At 34.3% G+C, this 10,517-nt stretch overlaps 1 protein-coding gene across 3 annotated transcripts; it reads right to left on the reverse strand.

Moving 5' to 3' along the window:
- Window positions 1-202: 202 nt before the first annotated feature.
- LOC113310097 (F-box/kelch-repeat protein At5g60570-like) lies at window positions 203-2,651 on the reverse strand. Of its 3 annotated transcripts, none has more exons than XM_026558663.1 (3): window positions 1,966-2,650; window positions 606-1,853; window positions 203-495 (listed from the first exon to the last, which is right to left on the reverse strand). In XM_026558663.1, exon 2 carries the CDS (start codon window positions 1,747-1,749, stop codon window positions 655-657), a length of 1,095 nt encoding a protein of 364 aa, XP_026414448.1. In that variant the 5' UTR covers window positions 1,750-1,853; window positions 1,966-2,650; the 3' UTR covers window positions 203-495; window positions 606-654. The 3 variants fall into 3 exon arrangements, with proteins under 3 accessions (XP_026414448.1, XP_026414447.1, XP_026414446.1); XM_026558662.1 differs by having other exon boundaries at window positions 207-1,853; window positions 1,966-2,146; window positions 2,492-2,642; XM_026558661.1 differs by having other exon boundaries at window positions 207-1,853; window positions 1,966-2,651.
- Window positions 2,652-10,517: the final 7,866 nt, after the last annotated feature.

Genomic DNA, 10,517 nt, shown 5'->3' on the forward strand with positions numbered 1-10,517 from the left:
TGCAGGATGGTTTAGCTGGTATTTAGTGTACTAACCTAGATGGATTGGTTACTATCTGGAATCTTAGTTAAAAACTTACGCATTTTAGAGGTTTTCAAGGTACACAAGTTTTTGTACATAAGAAAGATGTATTGCTCAATTTGCAGTAACATACAAAAGCTTAAAAAATTACGTCAGCAGTTAGATATAGAGAATGAAATGAAAGATGCAGATGGATATGAAATCCCATGAACTCATAATAGCATTGGATGTACTTCAAATTACAAATACAAGCGACAACCCATGCGACAACAGTAACTAAGAAAAATCAAATCACTAAAACAAAAGAAGTTTTCATTCCTCTTGTACAGAGTTTATTTGTAGAAGATCAGATTTGTAATTGGGAAGATTAAAGTTAAGAACTTTACCGAATATCCTTTAATCAGAATTGTCTATTAGAAATCCCCGAGAGTCTGCCGAATCAGGCAAGTAAGCCACCATATCTCAATTCAGAGACTGTTCAGAGAAAATAAGTTCTCATATTAAGAAAAGACCGACGGAAGTATTACTCAACCTGATTCATCAGATTAGACAAAAAAGAAACCCCTAGAGGTTTGGTTAAATACCAGATTGTTATTTCTTCAAAATCCATCTTTCACGCGAAGAATGAAGCACTCAACAACCCATGACAGCACAATTATAGACAAAGCCTAAATTTTGCCTCACATCAAGAACCTTCCACTCTATTTCTCCATCCACCAAACCTGAATTTGGAGACCATGAATGGAGCACAATTACCTTGCGGCCATTATGCCCGCCTACAACCACCAATTGATTTCCACACGCTCTGAAAGCCAATCCCCAGCCGTTCGAAGAGTCAGCCCTCACTGGTAACCTTCCTAACACATTCCAACAGTTCTTCTCCTTGTCGTACTTCTTCACCATATTAGTAAGGGACTCAGCCGCATAGAGTTGATTATCCACAACAGCCACAAGAGGAGGTGCCTGAGCTGCCCTACTAACACTTGGGTACATTCCCTCGATTTTTCTCCACTGTTTAGTCTGTAAGTTATACTCTTCCCCACTGACCAATGGGATAATTGTAGTAGTCATCACACCATTCACATTTTGTCTCTCGCAACTCATACCACCGATCACATAGAACTTTCCATCCATGAAAACCCCGGAGCATAATTTACGAGGACAGTTCATCTTAGGCAAAATCTCCCATTTACCTGATTGCGAATCATAGAGCTCAGCAGAATCCAAAAAAATCCCACTCCTGTCACTGCCTCCAGCAACAATGGTGATTGAACCGAAGCTACCAGAACCAAATAAGCAACGAGGATGATTCATACTTTGGCACTTGGCCCATTCTCGAGTTATCAAACTATATTTCCATATGGCAAAATCAAATACCTCACGTCCAAACACCAGTAGCTCAGTACCCACGGCTAAGGATTCTTTATCAGTATTCTTGAAACATACATCACAAGGGATCTCAGGCAATGTCATCCACTTCTTTGTTGTGGGATCAAAAGCTTCCCATTCCTTCAAATCACAGACAAGATACATCCAGTGTTCGGCAATTCCCATCTTTTTCCTCAGTCCATAGAGGTAACCAGTGTTTACCAACGAATTGAACCTCTTGCTAACAGAAATAAGAGAAGCATAATCTGATCGGCGAACGTAAGCAAGGCAATTCAGAGAAATGTCATCATGAAGACCAGGGAGAAGAGAACCATCATAATCTCCTCCCTTAAACCTCATCTTTTAAATAAGTATAATGTAATTACAAATTAAGTAACACCTCTCTTCTTCTTTTAAACAATTACAACATTATCAACGAAGAGCAATTGAACAATTTCTTCTACCTATAAACAATAACAACAATAATCATCGTATTAACATATTTTCAATACTAAAAATCAAACACCAATAACAGCATCACAAATTCAAACTAAAACCAATGATAAAATTGCTCACCGTGTTCTTGGATTCTCGCTCTGAAAAGCTGAAATTTTGATCTTTGTTTGGCATGATATCTTCAAAAAAAATTCCCACTTTGAACAATTTAATACATTATATACTTAGATTCACGGGATACATATGTACAATTTCCAACCAATTTTCACGAGAAAACTCCAGTTAACTATAAATTCAAACCCTACAAACAGATTATTTGATCGACATCTATCAGATCAAAAAAACAAAAAAAAAAAACTTAAGAAAAATCAAATAAGATCTGAAACCAGGATTCTGAATTGCTTTCACAACCAAAATTACATTATTTATAGAGTGAAATCTGATGAAGTCAAAGAAATTAATGTAAAAAAATCAGACATTAATACAAAAATTAATCAAAAATCGGAGATACTTTCTTTGATTTGTTCTAGTCAAAATTAACATTAAATACAAAATAAAAACGTAAAACTAAATCTCAATCACAAAAGAACGCCAAATCAAAGGAAAAAAAAAAACCAGAATGAATCTGAGAAAACCGAGATCTTACGCAGAGATTGGAAATTGTGTGAGGAGATGGTAACGAAGAAGGAAGGACGGTTTAGTTGTTGTTGTTGGTGGTGGTGGTGATATGTATTGTTAGGGTTTGGAATTGAGAAGTGATTGATTGAAAGAAGAAAGAAGAAGGAGAAGAATCACCATACGCCACTTTCTCTATTTTATTATTTATTTATTTTTTTATATTTTTATGTGAGTGAAATGAGAAAAATGATATAAGCAGTAAAAAACAGAAAATAACTACATTCTTTTTATTACTACACAAAGTATACTGTAATACTGTACTTACTACAGTATAATACTCTTACAAAAGTACCGAGAGTCATGTTCACCGAATTGCATATTTATCTTTCTAGGCAGGGGAAAAGTTTTGTCCGAACACTCTTCATCCAGCAACATCACAATTAACCACTAAAAATACTGGTGGATGTGATGATACTTGCAAAAACGCTTATACTCCCTCTGTTTTTGGAAAAAAGATGCTTTCACTTTTTCAATTTGGTTTATTTTTAGGTTAAAATGAAAAGTGAAAGTATCTCTTTTCCAGAAACGGAGGGAGTATTATATAAAAAAATTGTTGGAATTAACTAGATTGATTGAGTATTGTTCATATTTTTAAATGGTTGGTTGTGTTGATACTTGCATATGCATTTGTTAAATGAAAAACTTGTCTGAATTAATAAAATTAATTAAATATGTTTTGTATTTATAGATGGTTGGTTTTTGATGCTGCCAGATAAAAATTTGAAGAATTGATCAGGTGAAACGCAAGTTATGGGGGTATTTCACATTTGGTTGAGTTTCCAATATCAAATTACTAATATTGGTGAAAATTGTATTAATCGAATATTGAACTTCAGCATAACTCTATTTGCTCAGAACCTTGGTCTCCGTCAGCTAAATTTTCTCTATGAGATGTTATACATTTTTATCATTGGATAGAAAAACCTTAGTTATCTAATGAATTGATTACCATTGTGGTTGAACTCTATATAAGTTGTAAATTGATATGGAAAAGTTTAGATACCATTGTACTTTAATTGTTTTTAGTATGGAATAAAAACCAAAAATCGATTTCATCCCTGGTATTAGGTGGATTATTCATCTTGTTTATAACCGATGATATGATTATTTTTTTTATTTTATGTAGGTTTTCATTTTCTTCTTCATAAATAGCATGTCAAAATTACATAGATTCCAATTACATCAAGCACTAAAAACACAATAAATCCAACATAATCTAATATGTATTTATTGCTAACATTGCTTGGTTTCTACGGAGTGAGAGATGTATTCTGGTGAATAAGAAAAAAAACTGCTAAATATGAAAGCATTGCAAGGAAAATACGTTGTGACCATATGTATCAGCGTCAATTATGCAGCAGATGCAGAGAAAATTGAATGCTTAGTAGCCGAGGAAGCATTCAACTGGGCTATCTCTATGGGACATGGAAGGGTAATCTCCGAGACTGATTCTAAATGGTTAACTAACAAAATCAATGGAACCATGTATCTTGGCATCACAAAGGCATTGTTGGAGACATTGCATTTTCTCTAGTTTCCTTAGAATTTTGGATTAAACACAATAAGCTAGCAAATAATTACGCACATGCTATTGCAAAGTATGCTCGTCGTAATAGGGATAACTTTACATGGTTCGACAATCACCCGTAATTAATGCTATGAGTATGGATAATGCCACTTAACTAGTTTATTGAAACTTATGCATTTATTTTTTGTAATGGTACGTGATCAAAAATTCTGACGAGAAGGGTAAAATGAATTACAAAAATTGACTAAGTGTGATAATGATAAGACTGATTCATCCAAGCAGAAGATGTTTTTCTTAAGATTTACCAACCATTTGATAGATTATCTAAATGAAAAAGTGGTGATCTAATGGATGTTGCACTATCTGCCGACGTATTGAGCGTAGAACTTTTTGGTCAACAAAATCTGATATCTTACTTTGGAAACCGCATAACTAAGAACCAGTAATTTTAAAGTAAATGAGAATCTCCAAAAAAGAACCGGGGAGCATTAATAAGTATGACATACCATTAAAGTGTAGGCAGATAAAAAATGAAACCATGAATCACCGGTGTCCTACTTTTCTATAGTAGTCGATTTAGAGATTTGTAGTTTTCTCATGGAGGCTTGAAAATTGCAATGAGATGTCTTCTTATTTGTTCATAGACGCATCCATTCACCAGTATATGAGCCAAAATAATTATTTGGTGATGATTGCAACTGAAGTTATGTTATCCTATCCTTGCATCAAAGTTAATACGAAAGGAATCAGGTTCAATAGGTAGATAGTTTTTCCGGTTTTCGAGTAAAGCATATTTGATTACTCTCAATCCATGCTGATTACTCTGGAGAGTGAAGAAGTATCATCAGTTTCAGTACCGGAGGCGAATTCCATAAGGCTTGGTTAGTATGCACACGCGTTAAATTAGGTTTATACGGCTGTTTGATTAGTTAGACAACATATTTCATTCGTATTATGGTCTGTATAATCTTTGTCCGGTATATATTCTTGTTTAGAAATGTTTATAAGTTTTTGTAGTCAGGAATTTTATGCCTTTCTGAAAGTACAATTTGTTGTTTTCGAATGGAGATTTAATTTTATTTTTTGATATTTTTTATCTTATTTTCTTGGAGATCACCGCTCTTCCTTCTTTTCTTTTTTCTTTTACTTTGATTTATAAGTCCCCAGAGATTCTTTCGTCTAAAAAATAAAAATGAAATTTCAAAAACAAACTAAAGATCTTGAATTTGAAAGGAACTATGATATCGAAATTTAGAAACGCTTAAAGTGGGAGGACAGAATGTTAACCTTAAGGTGTGTTTACTAAATTACCATATAAAAATTTGTTATGAATTTTCTTAAGTGACTAAGTGCATAACAAACGATGAGATAAAGTGCAAAATTTTGGAGACAACATTTTTCAGAGTTACCTAAAATATATCTAATCCACAAAACTGCATCGTGACACATATATATGTTTGGTGAGTTAATATTTGTTAAGGAACCCAAAACAAAATAAAAGTGTAGCTTAGAGTTTTCCTTGGTTCATGACGCAAAACATGCCACATCATCTGGATTCTGCCTCCAGAGTTATAACTTGAAAATTTACATCCTAATCCACAAATTTTCCATTGTGACCAAAATTTTAAAGCACGTACTAATTCGTTTTGTTACTTAAAAGAAATTTCTGCCCAAATTAACCTATATATTGGATAACTCAAAACCTACCTCATAACCAATACTTAAAATCAGTTTCGTAGTTTACCAGTTTACTCGTAGGACAAAATATTGTATTATGACCTAAAAATTGCATAACCACCCAAATATATAATTTTGACCCAGAAATTGTCATTGGATCATCATAATAGAAAAAAAAAATCATCGTGACCTGAAAATATGTCATTCTTACCCAAATTTTCCATACGATCCAAAATGACTTAACCTAAACTCATGATGTTAATTTTCTTAGTATCTCAATATATACTTTGTACACGAAAAATAGTATCTCAAAAGTTGCATTCTAGTCCTAAATTTGTCATGTGGCTGAATTTCCACTACAAATTAACCGTTATATAACCAACGTGAAAAAGCGGGGGTATAACAACCACACCAAATAATTCGTTCGAAATCTGTATGGAAAAATTCCAACATAATTCCGAGAGTACCAACTTAAAAGCCAGCTCAATCAAGAGATATATCAAAGAGCTTTATCTTTATTTCGCAATCCAATCAGCAAATCACACAGATAGAAATCCGTGAGCCTGATTGAAGAGAAATAACTTGGACGGTACCAAAGACCAATGCCCAAGTTTCAATCAAGTTATATCCAACAAACAAGGTCGGATTTACCAACTGATTGAACAACGCACAACCCGTATTTCAATTATATAAACACATATAATGCATAAAAGAAATAACACAGACACCAAAAGATTTGTTAACGAGGAAACCGCAATACAGAAAACCTGCGAGACCTAGTTCAGATTGAGCACCACACTGTCTTAAGATGCTACAGACACTAGCCTACTACAAGTTAACTTCCGACTGGAATGTAGTTGAGCCCTAACCAAGTCTCACAACGATTAAGGTACAGTCGCGTTCCTTATGCCTCTAGAACCACGCCAGATTCTGCGCACTTGATTCCCTTAGCTGATCTCACCCATAATTAAGAGTTGCTACGAACCAAAGTCGAAAACTTATAAACAAACCTGTCTCACACAAAATAAGTCTATTCTGATAGATAAATTTGTCTCCAACAGAAGTACCAATGAAGTTTTGTTCTGTCTTATGATAAATCAAGGTGAACATGAACCAACTGATAATCCGGTCTTATACTCCCGAAGAGCATCTTAGAAATATCAGTCACCTCACAATAACTTAACTATATGGTAGTAGAAGAAGTTACTGTGGAATCACAAAGTCTGGGACGAAGAACTTTGTGACTACTTTTTATATCTTACCTATCAGAGAAAACTCTCGAGCAAATATTAGAGAAGATAGTACTCAACACGATAGAACAAGTAAGATCAGAGAAAATAGTTGGATCTATCTTCACGAATCCCAAATGAAGTCTTCAAGTCGTTAACCTAATAGGGTTTTGGAAAAACCTAGGTTAAAGGAGAATCGAATCTAGTTTGCAACTAGGACACATGAAAGTGTCGGGATTAGGTTTTCCAGTTGCTAGATTTCTCCTTTATATAGTCTTTCAAATCAGGGTTTGCTTATAATCAAAGCTAAGATAGCTTAGTAACAAAGCATTCAATATTCACCGTTAAATGAACTCTTGATTTAAGATTCAAGCTAAGTTTGCTTTAAAATAAAGCAATCAATCTTCACTGTTAGATGGTCTTAGCTTGTTACACACAAATGAAATATACCTTCATTTAGATATAGGTAACCGTACCTAAACGTGTATATCGAGTTGGCTCAATAACAGTTAACCGAAGTTAGCCATATGAACACTTTTGTCTTAACCATATTCATCTAACACTTCTAGATCAAATATGATGACCAATCAATCATGAAAGATGATCAAATGAATCTAATTGTGTTTCAAATAGAGTTGTTCAATTGTTCACTATCTCATAGAAATATATAAATGAACCAATTGAAACAAAATCGGATTGATTCGTAATTGTATAAAGTACTTATACAAGAATCAATTCATGAACATTAAGCCACGGTTTAAAAAGATTGCATTCCTTAATTCATAAATGTTGAGTTCATGAGTATGAGATTCATACTTAACTGATTTTAGAACTTAACCATTGTGTTCACAAACCGGGTATGCAAACAACAGCTCCGAACCTTGGCCTTGTCCAGCCGTCCGCAAACCAGGTATGCAAACAGCTGTCCCGGACCTAACTCAGGTAGAACCGTTCGCATACTAGGTGCACAATCAAGGTTCCCGGACCTTTACAGGTAAAACCGTTCGCATACTAGGTACGCAAACAAGGTTCCCGGACCCGAATCATAATAATACAGTTCGCATACTAGGTATGCATATCGTGTTGTATCCAGACATGGTTAATTGTTCTAAACTCCCATTTCAGTCGTTGAAACATCCTTAGAAGACGACAATAGCTGTCTCACACAAACTATTAGCTTCAAGTAATTTTCAAGTGATCGAATGATCAATACGAAACTTTCCAAGTCGACATCAAATGATTGTCTCACACAAATAATATAAGATGTTTCAAGGAAATTTTCACATGATCATCTTTTGACTCAATATTTAGTTTCCAACAAATAAATTGTTTCCAACTAAACTCATCAAGAATAATGATGAATATAGTTAAAGCAAAAAACTTCTAACACATATTTCGAGAAATAGATAAGCGAGATAAACTCAGCTCGAAATATCAAATGTGTATAATGTAAAAGTCTATATAGCTGTATGACTTAATCTCATTAGAACATAGAATATAACAGACTTCTGAGTGATAGATAAGTTTTAGTCTCCACATACCTTCTGTTGATGAAGTTCCTCCAAGCTCTCCTCAGTAGATCTTCGTCTTCAATCGATGAACGCCGTAAAGTCTAAAGTTCAGCTACACATTCTATCCTAATCCGAGACATAGCTATAAGTAGACTAGAAATCAAGACTATAGTTTTGATCAACTAAACTTCACAAACAAGCTTGAGATAGCAACACTTGCGAGTTCGACCGAGCAGTGCTCTAACACAATGTTCCTGCAAACCATGTAATATAGGACCGACCACCGGTTCTCATTATGTAAATAAACTTCGAAGGAGTGATAAATAAAAAACCAACATTTTTTTACTATTGGACCAATTATGCGTGACTGGTCTGAAAATTACATGGAAGCCAAAATACATGTAATGGAAACAAGAGAAGATAATTAAATGGGGCCTTAAGATTCGAAGGAAGCAATATTGTGAAAAAATCTCTAGGTATTAATGGAGCGGGAGTCAAAAGGGGATCACAAAGATTGTATATGTTTTATCATAAACCAAAGCACAATCAACAAATGGCAAATACAAACCATTTTACAATATCTTTCACACTCAAATGAAGTTAAATTTAATTTTCTCAAGAAAAGTGCAAACCAGGTGGCTGTTGGCGCCACAATAAATTGCAACACCGTCTTGTTTGTATATTTCTTCTCTGCTTTTCTTAACTAGGAATTTTTTTTATAATAGTAGAAACTACAATATGCATAGGCCAGAAGTCGTCACTCATGAATTATCTTTTCGAATTAGAGAAATAAAAACTCTGCTTTTGCCATCTAAATCTGCATTATAGATCGATTTAAACCGACCCACATCTGAATCGGCCGACCAGAAACTGATCTAGCATAAGTGATGATTTCTTGCACTTTTTTTTTATTTAAAAAAAAAGTTTAAACCCCGAGATTATATTAAAGTTTGAACCTCGTAAATATTTACTACCTACGAGCCCAAGTAGCTACGAAAAGGAAAAAAAAATTCCCCACCCTGATGCTAGCGAGTTTTTAATTCAGATCGTTGTTATCATCACCGAACGATTTTACCAATGTACCACAGTAACATCTGATTACATTAACATCTGAATACATTGGATCCGTAGTTAGTAGTTACCAATTTCGATCCGCAAAGCATGATAAGCGCCCGTGTAGGAAATTTATCTCACATCTCTAATAATCTCATAACCCAGGAAAAAGTCGGCACCTCATTAACCTTAACATGTACCATAATTCAAACCGTTAATTATTAACCAAAAAAATAGGCGACCAATTTCATTTTATTTATTTATGATCTTCACAAGTCAAGACTCAAGATCTCCCTTAGGCACGCCTATCTTTATCTTAGGTCTCGGTTATTTTTAGATGTTGTGCCACTAGATGAAAGAATACTTTTCAGAGACAGAAAAATAACCCAAAACTCTATCTCTCCAGCTAAAATATTTCTTGGTTTTCATGGTGTTTTTATTTTTTTATATATGTGTTAAAGTCGTGTCCAGATCTCTACCCGACCCCAGCCAGTCATACTAGCTTATTAATTACCATGCCTAACTCGCCAAACCCAACTATACAACTATACTAATACATATTTTTATGGCGAAAATTGAACCCATAACTTCCTCCTTATTATAGTTGATGGGAAACTACTAGCGACGATTGCGGGGTTGAAAGTCAAGGTGCGCTAAAATAACACTATGGTCTAAATACTAAATTTTTAGGGGCGTTATAAAAAAGAATTGAATTACACACATAAAAAAATGAATTATTGCTGGCTTTAACAATTTGGGGGTGGCTGAAGCACCCCCAAGCCTGACTTTCTTGGTTTAAAAATTTACATGGTGCTAAGTTTTGGACAAATCCAACTCTCACATATTGCACTGTTCCCGTCCCTGCCCAAAGGCCAACAAGGGCCATTTTAACGTATGTATCCATATTGGATTTGTCCTAAAATCTCGGTTCCTCAAGCATTAATATTTAAAATTTTAAAAGTTTCCAATGTTAGGTTTTGGTTTAAAAAAAAAAAT

The sequence above is a fragment of the Papaver somniferum genome, chromosome 9, assembly GCF_003573695.1.
Source record: "Papaver somniferum cultivar HN1 chromosome 9, ASM357369v1, whole genome shotgun sequence".
Lineage (NCBI taxonomy): Eukaryota > Viridiplantae > Streptophyta > Magnoliopsida > Ranunculales > Papaveraceae > Papaver > Papaver somniferum.